At 39.8% G+C, this 18,065-nt stretch overlaps 1 protein-coding gene across 1 annotated transcript in view; it reads left to right on the forward strand.

Moving 5' to 3' along the window:
• The window catches only part of LOC126249038 (tyrosine-protein phosphatase 69D), a 388,523-nt gene that overhangs the window by 131,775 nt on the left and 238,683 nt on the right, over positions 1-18,065 (forward strand). Inside the window, exons 8-9 of the mRNA XM_049950657.1 lie at positions 1,477-1,703; positions 11,238-11,313. Of these exons, the coding sequence (XP_049806614.1) occupies positions 1,477-1,703; positions 11,238-11,313 (303 nt within the window). The remainder of the gene's footprint in view (positions 1-1,476; positions 1,704-11,237; positions 11,314-18,065) is intronic.

The following is an 18,065-nucleotide window of genomic DNA, read 5'->3' on the forward strand; positions in this document are numbered from 1 at the left end:
CTGCATGAAATCATTACAGGACCATTTGGTTTTTGAAAACTGTTTCCCAGGTGGGCAGCAAAACAATTCAAAGATAAATACAAAGTTAACAGAATTGCAGCTTCCTGGAAATTTCTCAAGCTCTTTGAAGTGAAAGATGAACAGATCCTCGACCCTGTTGTGACTGGCAATATAACATGAGTGACCCATTACATCCCTGAGGCGAAAATATAATCGATGCAGTGGCGACATACCCCCCACCACTGGATAAAAAATTCAAAACCGTTGTTTCCTTTTGAAAAATCATTGCTCCTGTCTTTTGCGAGCATACAGGAAGTCTTCTTGGATTTTTGCCCCATAGGAAACAATTAATGATGGACAGTGGTATGAAATCCTAAAAAAATCTATGGAGGACAATGCATGACAAAGGAAGGGAGACATTAATGAAGGGCACGTGCTTGTTGCATGATAGTGCGCGTCCCCACAGAGCCAGTGACACCAACTCTTGGATTAATTCAATCGTGGGTCATCACCCGCACCACTGACAGCCTTGATCTGGAACCTTTAAATTTTCGTTTTTTTATCTCTCTAAAGTTGTTTGCGAGTGGCAAGAGGTTTTCCATGGACAATGAGGGCCAGAGTGCTGTCAAACAAGGAGGCAAAGAGGTACAGGAGAAATTTTTGATGAAGGTATCAGAAGGCACATCCCTCGGCTCACAGAGTGCACTGAGAATCAAGATGACTATGTCAAAAAATACTGTTTGATGTGCATCTGTGATTTTATAATTTTTCATAAATGTATTGTCTTATCAATTGTTAACAATGGCCTAAGAGAATTTGGCCAAAAGCCTTTGGAAATTTTATCAGTTGACACAGTTGGAAGCTCCAGAAAAGTTTGTTAATGGATTTCATCACACGGCTATGCATTTCTACATATCTGTGGCCTCTTGGATTCTATTTTACGACGTTCACAGGCCCTGATTGCAGGATGTGAGGGTTCACAGCACACTGAATTCTGAAGTGAGAGTTAATTATAGTTCTTCAATTCTAATGATTCCTATATTGCTGCACACTTAACCTGTGGTATTACTTTAGTCTAGCCTTGCATATCCTTCTCGTTGTTACAATTTTCGTACTACATTAATGTAGGTGTCTGTTAGGGTTACTAAACATTTACATTTAACTCTTGATAGCTGATATAGTGATAATCGTCCATTACATGAAATGCGAGTGAGGGAGTTGTTTTTACAAGGTGAAGAAAACTACTAACACTTGTACAGGAAAATTGTCTCGAAAGAAAATATCAGTATTAAACTTTCTCGTGTATGTGTAAAGGTTTCATTTGTGAGACATCTAATAAAAATAAGTTTTATGGTGTAACGTCAGTCAGTGGCAAGCATTTTTAGTCATATGGGTTAATTTCATATAAAGGGAGAGAAATTCCATGCCATGAGCTGCTTAGTTGATTGTCACTGTATAATCTTTGTATTATTTCAGATCCAGACTTTGTGCCTGAAGTATCTGTTAAAGGTGTCACAATAAATTCAATTACAATTGGGTGGTCTTTACCGCCAGCTGAATTAAAAGATCACATCCATTACTATCATCTTGTTCTGCAAAATAATGGAACAACAACCTACAGGCAAGAGTCAATAAGCTCAGCTGACCAAATGAATGTTTATCTGTTTGTAGATCTTCTTTCAGATACAACGTATCACTTCAAGGTATGTGATATTATTGAAGTGTAGTGAGTGGCATGAAAGTGTATTTGTACAAATAATAGCACAACTGCTTTCTAATACGACATTTAAATTGCTGATTCAAGTGTGCGTGCGTGCGTGCGTGTGTGTGTGTGTGTGTGTGTGTGTGTGTGTGTGTGTGTGTACAGTGGTATTAGGTTTAGTAATCTGTAAACCTTTTTAGATCTCGAGTGATGTATTAGATCAATATTTTTTCACTATTTCTAACCCCTTGAGCCTCTTACATTGGCATGCTGTTGTTACCTTTGCTAATGTATTGCTGCTATTCTTAACAGCAATAAAATTATTCAGGATTTCCGTCTGTCATTTTTTAGAATTCACCTGATGGGTGATTCTTGGACGTATTGGTTGTTATCCACTAACATTTCTTTCTTTTGGTGTTTCACTAATGTGTTTTCCTTGCATTTTTGAGGATCTCCTTGTACTAATTGTTCTACTGGTCTACCCCTCAATCTGTAGGTATATTTTTGCATCACAGTGCATTTCTCTCATTGGTCATTTCCAAAGTGGTTGGATTTTACCCAGTTTGATTGGTTGGTGAAAGAACTGTCCATTGCCATCCCGTATTTAAGTTTTGTCACCATTGTTTTTGCCATTGGTGGAATCCATATATCATTAATTTGTCCCTGTCCACAATTTCTTTTGTGTTATTCATATTAACCAGTCTTTCAGTAATTTCATTGTAGACTTGTTCCAGGAAAGTCACTCTCATTGCTAATGGCTAAACAGCATCTGAAATCTGAAAGACAAAAAAGTTCATATTAGAGAAGCCACTAGAAAATCAAAATCAAAAGATAGTCACAGTTTACCTTTACCTGCTGTTCCTCTCCCAAGTCAATGATAGAACCAAATCTGTAATTACAGGTCATTTATATACCAGGTGGTTATAATTAAACTTTCCCTATTTAACATGTTAAACATGGAAACTAGTTACCGTATGAGTTCAAAACTTGGTAGCATTAATGTACACAGTATGGAGTGCAAGAATTCATTGGGTCACTATGCCACCGTCCAGTTCCATCTATGACCACCAGGTGCCGTGATCAATTATCGTGGTACATAGTCTCAAACACCTGACCAGTCGCAGTGCACTTGTGGATGTGTCAACGTGAGCTTGGACAAAACGAGTAGGGTGTTGTTGGCGAAGCTCTATTATCAAACCAACAGTAATGCTGCAGCTGCACTTCGAGAATATCACCAGCTGAAAGGATTATGGAAGGGTACTCTTTCTCTATCTGCTGTGCTGAGCACAATGAAGTAGTTCAAATTGACGGGAGAACTGGATGTTGCTCGGGGAAGAGGCTGACGATCAGTTGCACCACAGGTGGTTGATGAAATCGCTGTTGCTATGACAGACAATGCTGCACAATTCCTTATCGTTAGGCAGTGCACCTGCTTTTTCATGACAGTTAAACATCCCGTGGTCCACTGTATGGAAGGTGCTTCGTACCATTCTCAAATGGTATCCGTACAAGGCCCATATCGTGCAGCAGCTTGTACCTCATAATGCACAACGGGTGTGATGGCTTCACTTTCCACTTTCTCGCGAGGATTAAAGTTGACGAGGGCTGGCTCTGGACCATCCTATCGACAGACAAAGCTCATTTTTCTCTGATGGTTGAGGTGAACACACAGAATTGCTGAGTGTGAGGATCTTAATTTAGTCACTGTGCATGAAGGTCCTCTGTATGGTGAATGTGTCGCCGTATGGGGTGGCTTCATGGCTGCATACCCGCCCTACAGGTGAGAGACACATTGAAGTCAGCCGTTTTCAAGCAAGATGGTGGGGGCACACTGCACATCGCTCGTAAAGTTCACCAGCTCCTCTGAAACACATTTGGAAATGATCGAATTATCAGCCAATCATTTCCAAATGCTTGGCCAATGTGATCACTTGATCTCACTCCTTGGGATTTCTGGTTTTAGGGCTACCTGAAGGGCAGGTTTTATCAGGGGAAACATTCACACATGTAGTGATCTGAAGCACAGAATATCAAGAGAGGTAGCCAACATACCCAAGGACATGCTTTGTTCTGCTGTGCAGAATGCAATCCAGCACTTTCAGACTCTCCTGGACACTGATGGGCACCATATTGAGCCCCTTTTGTAGCAGTGATAGTACTGGTATTTAATGGTATGATGTACCATAGCAGCACATTAAAAATGTTTCAGTTGAATTGATTCTGCATTATTTCTCTTCCCCCATGTTCGTGACATTAATGCTGCAAAGTCTGGTACATGTACGGTAATTAGTTTCTGTGTTATAATGTGTTAAGCAGGGAAAGTTTAATTATAACCACCCGGTATAACGAGATCAAGAGTGGCCTCAGCATTGATCCCTATAGTATATCTGTAGTGATTATTCTCCATTCTGAAGAGTCTGTTTTGCTGTGTACACACTCTGTGCCTCTGAATGCTATGTTCTGCATCTTCTTAGTTAAATAGTATGAGGAAAAAAAAGTTACCAGCAACATCAGTGATGCCATAATATTTGAGTTTCTATGTAACAGTGTGAATTGCACAATCAAATGCTTTTGACAAGTCACTGAAACTACCAGCTGGAAAAATTTTGTCTTTTAAATTTCATTTGAGCTGATTAATGAATTAGAAAATAACATGACCTGTGGTGAAACCCCTTTGCAATGCAGATTGAAACTAAGTATCATATTTTTAATAAGATGTGTTATGGTTTGTGCATACACGATCTTTTCCAGTACCTTCAAGAAGCAGGTAAGTTATAAGACTAGTCAGTAATTATTAATAACTGCCTTACTGCTTTTATGTAAGGGGGTCTGCCCATAGCATATTTCAGTCTGTCTGAAAATATCTCGTGTGATAGTGATGTATTGCATATGTGACTAAACACACGGCATGCATATGAAGAACAGGATTTTAGTGCCTTACTCGAGATATTATCAAGTACACAAGAGTTTTTGCTTTGAAGGAGGTAATTACATTCTTAAAATATTTGACAGAGCAGGGAGCAATTGTGATTTGCCTTTCTTTATGCGAGATTTCTTCTTGCAAGTATTTTATTGCTTTATCCCGTGAACTTTTCATGCAAGTGTCCTGAGCTGCTTCAAGGGTTTCCTGAGGTGCCTCAAGGAAATGATCATTAAATGCACAGCCGGCCATCAAAATTATGATGTCATGAAGGTGGCATGAAACAAACAATAATTTGAAATTAATTCTTGGCTATGCAAGTGATTATCATTTCAGCACAATAACAAAAGTAGTTACATGTAATTCCATGTTCGTACTGTATATAGGAAAACATTACACAGTGGTTTTCTCATTTAGAAATCACATTTGAATGTTGGTTCGTGAGAAGACAATAGAGTGCTCTGTATAAGAAAGGAAATGTAAAACAGCATGTCAGATTTTGACAGCAGCACGATTGCAGTATATTGTGAGTGCTGTTTATCAATCAATGATTTTACAACAACAATTCCGTGATCTTCTTCAAAGTATGGTATCTTTGGGTTTATGAGGGCTATACTCAATGCCGTACAGAATCTGAACAGCCACACATGCTGGTGCGCAAAAGGACAGAAACAGTGTTTGCTATAGCAAGAACAAATGCAATTTATGGATCATAATACTTTATAGAGCAGTACGTAAAATACAAAAAGAACAGGTTGTGGGTAACATTAAACACACTGACTGGACAACAGTAATACATGTAACGTAATATGCTGAGCACACGTTTCCAATCACTTAAATAATACTGTTTCTTCGACGGTTCACCAGAGCCTGATGATGCTTGATGATGGCAGGAATCCCGTCTGGCCAGCAGCCGAAATCGCGAGCCCAAACAGGTGCACCCAGCTGGAAACATTGTGGAGTCAGTGATGCCAGTGGACGTGGGGTCGGATGCAGCAGGTGGAAGAGGGTCTGTGGTTGGTGTACATGTTGCAGCTCTACCAGGCTCTTGTCTCCCACTGGAGTGAAACTGTACAAACTCAAAAAAACAGTCTAAAGCAGCTTCAGGGGACCTGCCAGATACATACTTCTACGTCTGAGTTTTAAACATCCGAACCGTGTTTTCAGCCTCGACATTAGACATGATGAAATGGGGGAGCTGTGAGATGACTAACACCACTACCCTGACAAAAAGATGTAAATTTTCAAGGAACAAATTGGGGACCATTACCAGTAACCACAGTATACGGAAGTCCCTCAATTGCAAAAATCTTAGACATGCGAATATAGTAGCTGCCGGGACTTCGACGGATAATGCGCCGTGTAGGGAAACTTGGAAGAGTCGCCCACTACAATGAATCAGTACTGATTGATGAAGGACCCAGCAAAATCAGCATGCAGATGCTCCCGTGGGTGCCTGGCATTGACCAGGGAGAAAAAAGACACCTGTGGGCCCACCTTTGCTGAACGTAGTACCCAGCCAATACAGATACTGGCGGGCCAAAGCTTTGGTCAGAGAGGTTCCCCAATGACCGACATGCGTAAGCTATAGTACATTATGGTGTAAGGAAGCAAGAATCACAAACTCTGGGAGCAGCATCCTCTATAGCTAGCAAAAGAACCCCATGAATCACAGAAAGATAGTGCTGGAGGGAAAAATAATTATGCGAGAGAGCCAAAGCACAGCCCGGCACGTTTTTCCAGCCAACCGTGCTGCACAAAAGAGAGAACCCAACTAAGTACATGATCCGTGGTGACAGCTGATGCTATCGTGGCACTAGTGAAGGGACAACCATCAATCGCATTCTGGTTCTGAATATCAAAATAGAAACAAAACAATTCATCCTGATCTAATGCAGAGTCCGGTGTGATTGGAAGGGGAAATTTGGCTTTGGCGTGTTGTGCCGTCGGCCGGTAATGGATCTAATAATGATAGTGGGAGACCAAGAGAGCCCCCTGCTGCAAATGATGCACTGCCTTGTCCAGCATGGAAGCTGAAGGGCTAAAAAAAGCAACCAATGGCTTGTGATCTGTGATTAAATGGAACTTAGAGCCATACAAGAAGATGAGATTTCTTGAGGATGAACACGGTCGCTAAAGCCTTCTTTTCAGCCTGAGAATAGCGCTGCTGGGTGGAAGTTAAAGTCTTAGAAGTGTAAGCAGCGGGTCGTTCAGACCTGTTGGCATATTTGTGCACCAACACCGTGCTGAGAGGCATCTGTAGTCAACACTAGATACTGACTTGGCTGAAAGTGGCCAGATGTGGGGCAGATTTAAGTTCAGATTTAAGCAAAGCAAATGCTCTATCATGAACTGGGGACCAGAAAAAAGGCACAGTTACACACAAAAGTGCACGCAGGGGCTGAGCGACAGTGGATGCGTCTGATAAAAACTTAAGATAGAATGCAACTTTACATAGAAATGCTTGCAGTTCCTTAACAGAGGCTGACCATGGAAAAGCTGCAATTGCATCAGCATGGTGATGCAACAGCATGACCCCTGTGCAAGAAACCTCAAAACCTAGGTACTTAATTGACGGCTGAAAAAAATTAAGATTTGGTAGGATTGCACTTTAGACTTGCAGAATGCAAAACAGAAAACAAAGGTTGGTGGTCTTCGGTGGAAGAACCGGAAACAATGATATCGTCGAGGTAATTGATACAGCCCAGTACAGAGTCTGTCAGCTGTTCTAAAAAATGCTGAAAAATTTTGGGTGCGCTAGCAATGCCAGAAGGCAAGCAATATTGGTACAGGCCGAAAGGTATATTGGCAATGAGAAGGTGCCTAATGGCCTCATCCAATGGGAGCTGAAGGTACACTTCTGACAAACCAATCTTGGAAAAGCAATGGCTACCTTATAATTTTGCAAGCAACTCATCAGGGTGGGGCAAAGGGGATGTATCTATCATTGACTACGCATTAATCATGACACTGAAGTCGCCACAGAGGTGAAGCTTACCCACCGACCCACTGGCTTCTTAACGATGACCAGTGGTGTAGCCCATTCACTGGAAGAAATAGGCTGAATGACATAGAGTAGCATCAGATGGTCTAATTCGGCTTTGGCAGAGTCACGCAGTGCGACAGACGTGCCATGCCCCAAAAAAACGAGGGTGGACGGATTCTTTAATCGTAAAGTGGAACTGAAAACTGGTAGCGCAACTGAGCCCACAGGAAAGCAATGACAAAAACTCAATGCAGAGGGACTCCAATTACCAATACAGAATGTGATTTGATACTAAATTTACCTCTTGGTAATGGAGAAACCAAAAGTGTTAATCGCATCAAAGTCTAACATGTCTTCTGCATGGGAATGATCCACAACAAGGAAGGTGAGAGGGCGAATAACAGATTAGTAAGAGACGGGAGAGGAGAACTGACCTAAGATCGGAATCTGCTGTTTATTGTAGCTAACCATCTTTCGTAAAATCTGTGTGAGGAGAGGGGAACCCAAGCCGCATACATTTGTGTATTTACTAAAGTCACTGCCACTGAATGATGTGACATAGTGGTTAGCACATTGGACTCGCATTTGGGAAGACAGTGGTTCAAACCCGCATCTGGCCATCCTGATTTAGGTTTTCCAGGATTTCCCTAAACGGCTTCAGGCAAATGCTGGGATGGTCCCTTTGAAAGGACATGGGTGACTTCCTTCACCATCATTCCCTAATCCAATGTGACCGATAACCTCACAGTTTGGTCCCCTCCCCCAAATCAATCAGTCAACCAACCAACAAAATTTACTGCTGCTCCTATGTCCACTTGCATTATTAGTGGTTTGTTAAACACGCACAAGTCAACAAACAATTTGTTTGGGGAGACAGTCATTCTAGAGATACAGTTTATGTCCACCGGTACTACTGTGTCCACCATGTTTGAAGAGGAGGTACACACTGATGCAATGTGGCCTTTCTTTCGACACTTGTTGCAAAGGGATGACTGAGCAATTTCCAATAACTCCCCTATGCAGCAATCTGAATGCCTGAGGCCCGTGACGCTTCAAAGGACTGTGCTATATTGAGCACATCTGCAAGTGTCCGATTCTCACATTGAAATGCTTTTGCGATCAGCGTAGGATTCGTGATGGGTACTAGTGACAAATTCACAACAATGGCTCAGTCCACGTAATTCTGCAGCCCAAGTTTTGTAAGACTGGTTTGGGTATTCCTGACAATGGCAAAATTCTACATGTGTTGCAGTGAGATGCATTCTGTCACAGTAATAGGTTGAGAGAAGGTTGCACATTTCATCAAATGGTACTCTGGCCAATTCTTGCAAAGGCGCAAGTTGGCACAACAACTGATAAATGCGTGGTGAAAGCCAGGAAGGAAAGAAAGAAAGACCTACACAGGTTTGCATCACCCAAATAAAAAACCTGCAAATGTTGGCATAACATTTCATTACGAAATATCGTATTCGTGATCCGTGGAACTAGTATTAATCTTATCTAATCTGTAGGAGTCCCAGACTTCAGCCGATTTATCATATGCTGGAAAGGGCGATGGTTGCACTGATGGGAGAGTAACCTGCTGCAAACACACATACGACACTTGATTGAGAGCAGTGGCAAGAACCTGCTGTTATTTTGTGAAAGCTTGCTGCTGGGCAATCAGAATGTTTGTCAGGTGACTGAGCACTGATACTAACACGTGGAGAAAACGTAACCCTCACTTGTCGCCGGGTTTGCTATAGGAAGAACAAACACAATTTGTGGAACATAGTACTTAACAGAGCAACATGTAAGACACAATGTAGTACAGGTTGTTCATAGCACTGAACACACTGAGTGGACAACAATAATACAGATTATACAATGAGCCGAGCACTCGTTTGTGATCACTTAAATAATACTTTTTTTTGGCGGCTCACCAGAGTGCGCCAGGGGGCCAACCCAGGTGGCCTCTGTAAGTGGGCCTGCAAACTGTATGGACGTGCGATCTCTGAAATCGCGTCCATCGTGAGTGAAGATAATATCAGTGTTCATTTGGATGTGCAAGATAATGGAGCCACATCACATACCTTGAGTGAGGAAACTGGCTCATTTGCAGCAAAATAAGAATCCACATGTACAGGGCAACAACTTCTATATCACTGCAGATTGTCAGGATGGAGCTTCTCTTGATGTAGCGCCACAGAGAGCCGTGCTTTCAGTGGTGCACCCAGCGACCATACTGAACACTGAAGTGACACAATGTCATCCTTTTAGAAGAGTCCCAAACTTGCCTACAGCATGACAATGGATGTATGTGTCTGTGGATACTCAGTTACTAGTAATCTTAATAGCATTTGTTACATTTCTGACGTGTTAAGTTGGGTGCTGTGGCCTATTGCTGAGTTATCTTTTAACAAGATAATGTAAGAGTGCGTGTTGCTAATGGTGTCTGGATCTGTCTCAGTCCTGAGTGTATTCAGCTGTTACTGTGGCCAGCATGTTCTACAGATCTCTCACCTAAAATATCCAGTTATAGATTGTCGAGAGACTGGTATGCCCTTGCCCTCCAGCCACAGCCACTATGATTGATGATCTCTGGCCTAGAGTTAAAGCAGCATGAAATGATGTACCTGTCTCAATCATCCAAGTGTAGTTTGACTCAATGCCCAGCCAGATTGGAGCCATTGTTGCTGCCAGAGGTTAGGTGTCCACTCAGTGCACTAAATTTTGCACTCTGTATACCCCTATATCGCTTACAAATTTAATCATATGTTTTTCCTACTATTCTGTGTAAGCACAGTATGTAAAATTTTATTATGTGCTATCTCTCGTGGTTTTGAAATTTTAATGACCATTAGTGTATGTTGGCTACCTGCCTGCTATCATTTATTATTTTCCTGTTTTCTTTAATAGCAAAGTCCTCAATTCCTTAACAGTTCCCAGATTTCTGTTTTAACTATTGCCAATATAGATTTAATTTGATTAACTGAATTAATAATTTCAGGTGTTATACAGAGTTTTTTTTCGTTTTTAATCACTCTCCTTAAGCTAGCTTAGTACAGTCATTGCTGCTAAAGTTTTTTGTGTCATTGAGGCAATGATCATCACATGGCTTACAAGCTGTTGGACTACCTTGTTTGGTAAAATAAAATGAAGCTGAAATTACATTAATGGAAAGAACTTAGGACAGCAAAATTAATGGAGCAGTAAACAGCAGGACTTGGTGAAAAATATCACAAAATTTAGGGGTAGGATGATAATGCCAGAGACGCTTGTAAGTACTCCTTTGGTTTGGAAAAAGGCATTACAAGATAAAAATTTTAGGAGACAGTGGTTTTAGTGACACTTGCATATTAATGGTGATATATTATGCAGACAGACTGGGCAAAATATAAAAAGAGTAATGGTATCGGTAAGTTGAGAGTTTTTTTTTTTTTTTTTTTTTTTTTTTTTTTTTTTTTTTTTTAGTAACAGTTCATTGTAAAAAAAATTGGAATGGTCGTAGTTTTGAGCTGCACCATACAACCATTCCGTCATGTTACTAAATGATGGTCTTACAATTCCCCAATAATAAATGTGTCCTGTACTATTTCGTTATTACTTTTCCTCGTTGCCGTCATAAATATTTGCATGAATTGTTACAGATGTCCGCATGTAGTGAATATACAAAGCAGTGTGGAAACTGGTCGAATGAAGTCTATGGAAAGACACTGGATGGAGGTAACAGCAGCCTGAAGAAAATGTTCAAAACATTTTGCTTGCACTTTATGTAGATGCTTGAGTAGCATATAACTGTGATTGCAAAGTCATTGATGCTCTTCTCTAAGAGACTTAATAATCACACCTGGAATAAAAACCAAGTGAAAATAGTTTACAGTTGCAAGTAAATAAAATTTTACAGTATTTACTGCTAAGCATACTTTCCTCATATTACCTACTATGGTGTAGGATTTTTAAACCATAGAAATCTTTCATTAGATTTGTTATCTCATAGATACATCACTGAATACAATAGCGCATTGCCACTAAATGTCCATACAGTCAGCTGATGGTGTCTAGTTTACATATGGATTCAGTTTCACATAAACTTTACCAGATCTAAGAATAGATGTGACATTCAGTAAGCATGAGTTGATGGAAGATTGTGGGCTTAAATATGAATTCATTGGCTAAAGCAATGAGGGAATTTGTGAGAAACAATTATTTTCATATACCTCATTGTTATGTACAGATAGATTTTCTTTGATTGAATTACTTGTTTGTGTCACAAGGAGCTGGCATCAAGAACTTTGACGTCTTAAAGATAACATGAATTTAAGAACTTTCATCATGTTGTTGTTGCTAGTTTGAAGCATTGTAAATTTCCATTTTCTCAAGTAGTGGAGCAAGTTGTGTATGGTTTAAATATCTAGATAAAAATTGAAGCAGTTGGGCAGTGTTTTGTTATTGAGTAAATGGACTTAAATTCATTTTGTTTTATATTTGAAAATGGCTTTTAATTTTGGAACGGTATTATGGTCAACCTCAACAGAACATGTGAGTCCTTCTTTCGACTAGGACAATGGTTACATCTCTTAGCATTTTATCATTACAGGGGTCACGAGACCCATAAGGATGATGCTATCGTTTATCGCCTAAGGAAGTCATCAGAAGATAAAAACCAATCGCAAAATGGTTTAGATAAGATATCTGTATTCTGTGAAAATTGACAATTAACCCTAAATAATGAAAAGTGTGAGGTCATCCACATAAGTGCGAAAGGAATCCATTAAACTTCAGTTACGTGATAAATCAATCAAATCTAAAGGCCGTAAATTCAACTAAATACGTAGGAATTACAGTTATGAACAACTTAAATTGGAAGGAACACACACAAAATGTTATGGGGAAATGAACCATGACCACATTTTATTGGTGTAGAGGATGCAGCAGATCTACTAGACTGCCTACACTATGCTTGTCCTTAACAGATAACATTAATGGAGTATATCAAGAAAATTCGAAGAAGAGCAGCATGTTTTGTATTATGGAGAAAAAGGGGAGAGTATCATGGACATGATGCAGGATTTGGCGTGGACATCATTAAAACAGGCATTTCTTGTTTTGGCAGGATCTTCTCACCAAGTTTCATCACCAACTTTCTCCTCTGAATGCGAAAATATTTTGTTGATGCTGATCTAAAGAGGGAGAAATGATTGTCATAATACAATAAGGCCAATCAGAGCTCACACACAAGGGTATAGGTGCTCATTTTTTCGCATGCTGTTCGAGAGTGGAATAACAGAGAATTATTGTGAAGGTGGTTCAGTGAACTCTCTGCCAGGCACTTAAGTGTAATTTGCAGAGTATCCATGTAAATGTAGATGAAGGATTTAGACAGTGAAACCAAAACTGCTTCCATGTTTCCTGACTTATCATATATATAGTAATGACATATGCAAACCAGTGTAATCCTTAAAAGGTAATGAGCTTATACACACAGCACTTAAATGGTAACAGTTCAGAAACACGCTGATTGTCTTGTTAATTTATCTGATTAACTCACATTTAAAATATCATCAACTGAATAGAGAGAGTGAACCTACTGCAGCTACTGTTTTCCTTTAGACATGAAATTATACACAGTGGAAATAAGAGCAGTAGGCTGCTTTTGTATCTGATTCCGCCCCAATGTGAGAGAGTGTTTTTAATGAGCAAGCAGTTAAGCTTAATCTCTCAACAGTCTGGAGTACATATTATTCCCTATATAGTTCACAGTGAAGGTGGAACCACAGGAATCTGCTCCCTCTATCTCTTGGTTATTGTATGTCACTGAGAATACCTCTGGTTTTTTAGGACTTGGGAGCTATTGAGTGAAGCTGGTCTTGTTAACCATTTGACTGCTGTTGTCGAGTTAACGTGTCATGCTCCTTTGCTCCCCCAAGGTGCTATTGATGAGAGTGTGGCCTCTGGGTTTTCCTCTAGTGTTAACTTGAGTCTCCTTGCCATCCACTGAACATTAATACCAAACATACTCATACCACCACTCGGGTACCTGCATGTTGTTGACAGGTTTAAGCGTACATCAGATTTTCTGCCCCCATAAATCACTATCTTTTCACAGTTTTGGCTGCTTAGTTGTGTTTGGGTACTTCATTGTTGTTTTGTTTTGCTGCATTCAACGTACATAAGTATCACTGTTCATCAGGATTTGCACCACACTGTTTTTCTCATCAGATGTTCTACTGAGGAAGTTGTTGTATGAAAAGCAACAGTGAGGCTGATTTATTCGATGACATTGTAAGTGATAAGCTCCTCCATAAATTCTGAAAGCAACTATCTTAAGCTTTCTACGTCAGAAGATGTGATGCTACGGTAAACAAGAAGTGTAATTGATAGTTCATCTGATTCTGAAAATGATAGTGACATGATTAGGAAGAAATCACTGTTCAGTGACAGATTTAATTGGAAAGAAAGTGATTTTTGTACGTTTAATCACACATGTAATGATTCACCTTTGGGCCACAACTGTCGACTAGGGAATGATTCAAGCATTCTGTCATTCTTCATGTTGTTGTCAACTATTCATATAGAAACAAAAAAATATTTATACACCTTGATTTCCATTGTAATGAAGATTTAGCCCATCACCCCTTCTGCACTGCAAAATGGTCTGTGGTAATTCCATTAAAATTTGGCAATTCAACAGTTTGTTTTCAAGCTCGTGTTCCAGATTGTTGTGTAACAAATTGCACACTGAATTCATATTGTGTTGCTTTGAGGCTCATGGTATGTCCCAGTTATTTGCAATGAAATAGTATTCACTATAACTCAGGCACTCTACACTCACAAAAAGAAACTTGCTAATAATGGTAATGGGACATTGTTTGTGCGTGTATTTCCTCTGCTAATTTGTGAAACTCTCACTTAGGTTGTGACACTTTTATTACCATACTCTAGTGCGCTCTAGCAATACACTTACAAACTGATTCCTACAGTGGATAGAATTGCTAGAGGAGAAAAAAAAAAAAAAAAAAAAAAAAAAAAAAAAAAAAAACAACAACAACAAACCTATCTATCTAAAAACATTATCAAAATAATATGAATACTAAATTTCAATTAATGACGCTCTAAGCATAATATGGATATTCAGAGACAGAGGTTCGATAACAAGTTTCAGCAACTGTTCTTTCCCATTTGATGTAAGCAGTGGACTGTGAAATAGGACTCCCTCATGCTCTCCCATTTGGACTTGCAGGAGGCCATGCTCCCAAGCCCCTACCACATACAGATAACCAGCACTTCAAGATGCAGAGTTAAGACTATCTACTAGTTGTTTGAGAAACATCACTTTATATCAGAAGTTCCAAAAACATTGACTGCCTTTATTTATGTGACAAATATTTAAAATGCATCCTGATAATTTAAATTTTGTAGTACATTACTGAGAAAAATGTTTTAATAAACATTTTGGGGTGGCTCTTCCTCAGGTTCTGTAACTACGAGCTTCTCGTGGTCTCTGTTGTACAATGTCCTATTCATCATACACAATCAGCACCAAATATCTTATTATAAAAACATAGTTTTGCATGTGACACAATATTAATGCCCACTGGTGACTCCAGGACCATGGACGTAGATGTCTCCCAGTTCTTCCTTCTGTCTGTCTGGAAAGCTGAATCAGTATCTTCCCTGATAACTTAGATGTTGAATTCAGGAGAATGGCTAAACACTACTATCATGTACTATAGATCTTGGAACATGTGCTTGTAAAAGTATTACATTGTCCTGTAATGTAACAGGATATTGTAATTTTCTCCTTTTGTTACTAACCACTACTTGGAGTCCTCTAAGTAATTTTTGTGTAGTATACTTTAATTTTGAAGTATGTATTAGCTACCTTTTCAAATAGATGTATTTTAGGAATATTATTCATCATCTTGGGCGCTTTATTCTACAATTTTATTCCCTGGTAGAAAATGCTGTTTTTAGTTTTTTGTTTGTTTTCACCTCAATAAATGTAAGTCAAAAGTGGCTGTTGTTCCATAATTGTGTATAGAACTATTAGTGAAGTACCTAGTCATGTTTACCCTGATACGTACAACAGATTAATAGATGTATCCACTTCGTGCAGTTAGGATGAGCAGGTATTTTAAAAAAATAGTTCTTTACAACGAACCCAACGGCTATTGTTCTTATGGCCCTTTTCTGCAGTTTGACAACTGTGTCCATGTTTCACACCTTTGATCTCCAGAAAATAATCCCATAGTCAAGAATTTAGTATACGTAGGAGTAGTATGTCACCACAAAACATAGCCTGTTACAACTGTAGGAGCGTAACATGCTGATGGCATTCTTTTTGCCAGTATCTTGGCGTGCACATTACATGTCAATTAACAATCAATGTGCATCCCTAAAAACTTTGTTTGCTACACAATCTATAAATTCATCATTTATACTTGATATGGCAAAGTTGTTTATTCACTGTATTCTGATGTGCACACAGTTTGTTTACTTTATGTTCAATGTTAATTTATTACATACTGACCAATCATAAACATCCCTGATGGTTTTATTTGCTTTCTCTCATAGGAGTTCTGGTTTGTTATCAGTGACAATGTGGTTATCATCAGCAAATACATTTTCTTTATATCTTACACTGCCAAGAAAGTCATTATGTATATTAAGAACAGAATTGGACCCAATCCACTACCCTGAGGCACACTTTTGTATGTGTTTTATCTTGGACAGTTATTTTAACAAGAATTTACCCTCAGCAAACAGCATCTGTACCTTTTGCACCCACTTACTTGCTATTCCTCATACACTTAATCCTCCTAGTTTGTTTAATAGTATTTCATGGTCAACAACATCAAAAGCCTTGGGCAAGTCTAAGGATATGCCTGTCATCCTTGTCAGGAGCTTCAACTATCAGTTTTGTGAGCTCTCTTATGGCAGATATTGTACTTCTTGCACTTTGGAAACCAGACTGTACTCCGTTAAAAATATTGGACTTATTCTTGTAACTTGTTAGTCTATCTTTCATGATTAATTCAATTATTTTTAAGAACGACAACAATTGTGACAGTGGCCTGTAGTTTTTCACACTCTCTGCATTACCTTTCTTTAGCAAGGCTGCAAGTCAAGTGTTTTAAGTACTCAGGAAAAATATCATATTTATGGAATGCATTTATTATGTTTGTTAATGGTGTTGGTATGCTGTATATGCACACCTTCTGGACAGAGACTGAAATCTCATCTAAGCTTGCTGACTTCTAATTTTTAATTTCTGTATTGTTTTCCTGGTTTTATGGAAAGAATAGACTGCTACTCACCACATAGTGGAGATGTTGAGTCACGGGCAGGCACAACAAAAGACTGCTAAACATATAAACTTTCAGTGAAAGGGCCTACTTTTGAATTAATCAGTCTCTCTCTCTCTCTCTCTCTCTCTCTCTCTCTCTCTCTCTCAAGCAAACACAACTCTCTCTCTCTCTCTCTCTCTCTCTCTCTCTCTCTCTCTCACACACACACACACACACACACACACACACACACACACACACACACACACACACACACACAACCACTGTCTCTGGTTGCTGAGGCCAGACTGCAACAGTGCCAGGTGAGTTAAGCAGTCTGGGTGGTGGGAGTACAGGAGAGGCTGACAGGAGGGGGGGGGGGGGGGGGGAGATAGCAGGGTATGGGTGGAAGAAGGTAAAATGCTGCTTGTGGGAGCATACAGGGATGAGGTGGAGAGAGGGTAGAGCAGCTAGGTGCAGTTGGGAGGTTAGACAGACGGTGTGGGAAGGAGAGAAGTAAAAAGACTACAGGTTTGTTGGTGGAACAGAAGGCTGTGTAGCGCTGGGAAAAAAAAAATGAGCCCAGGAGGGTTACAGGAACATAGAATACATTGCAGGGAGAGTTTCCACCTGCATAATTAAGAAAAGCTGGTGTTGGTTGTAAGGATCCAGGTGGCACAGGCTGTGAAGAAATCATTGAAATGAAGAATGCGGTGTTGGGCAGCATACTCAGGAAGTGAGTGGTCCAGCTGTTTCTTGGCCACAATTTGTCGGTGACCATTTGTGCTGGGAGGCTGTATTGGACAGCTCTTGCAGCTAGGTCCATTACAGGCAATGAATTGGGATCAGTGGTTGTGTAGGAATGGACGAGGATATTGTGTAGGTTCAGTGGGTGGTGGAATACTCTGTGGGAGGAGTGGGAAGGATGGTGAGTAGGGAATTCCTCATTTCAGGGCATGATGAGAGGTATTCAAAACCCTGGCAGAGAATGTGATTCACCGGACCATGGGACTTTGGGAGGTGTGGGGTGCCTGTCTGCGAATCAACGTCTCCACTACATGGTGAGTAGAAATCTATCCTTTTCATAATATTGTTGTTATTCTGTCCTGGATTTTCCATTGTTTGACGTCAGGTTTTATCAGAGGGAACAATATTATTGTGCTTGCAGTTTAATTCACCGTGGGTACT

The sequence above is a fragment of the Schistocerca nitens genome, chromosome 3 (genome assembly GCF_023898315.1).
Source record: "Schistocerca nitens isolate TAMUIC-IGC-003100 chromosome 3, iqSchNite1.1, whole genome shotgun sequence".
Classification (NCBI taxonomy): Eukaryota; Metazoa; Arthropoda; class Insecta; order Orthoptera; family Acrididae; genus Schistocerca; species Schistocerca nitens.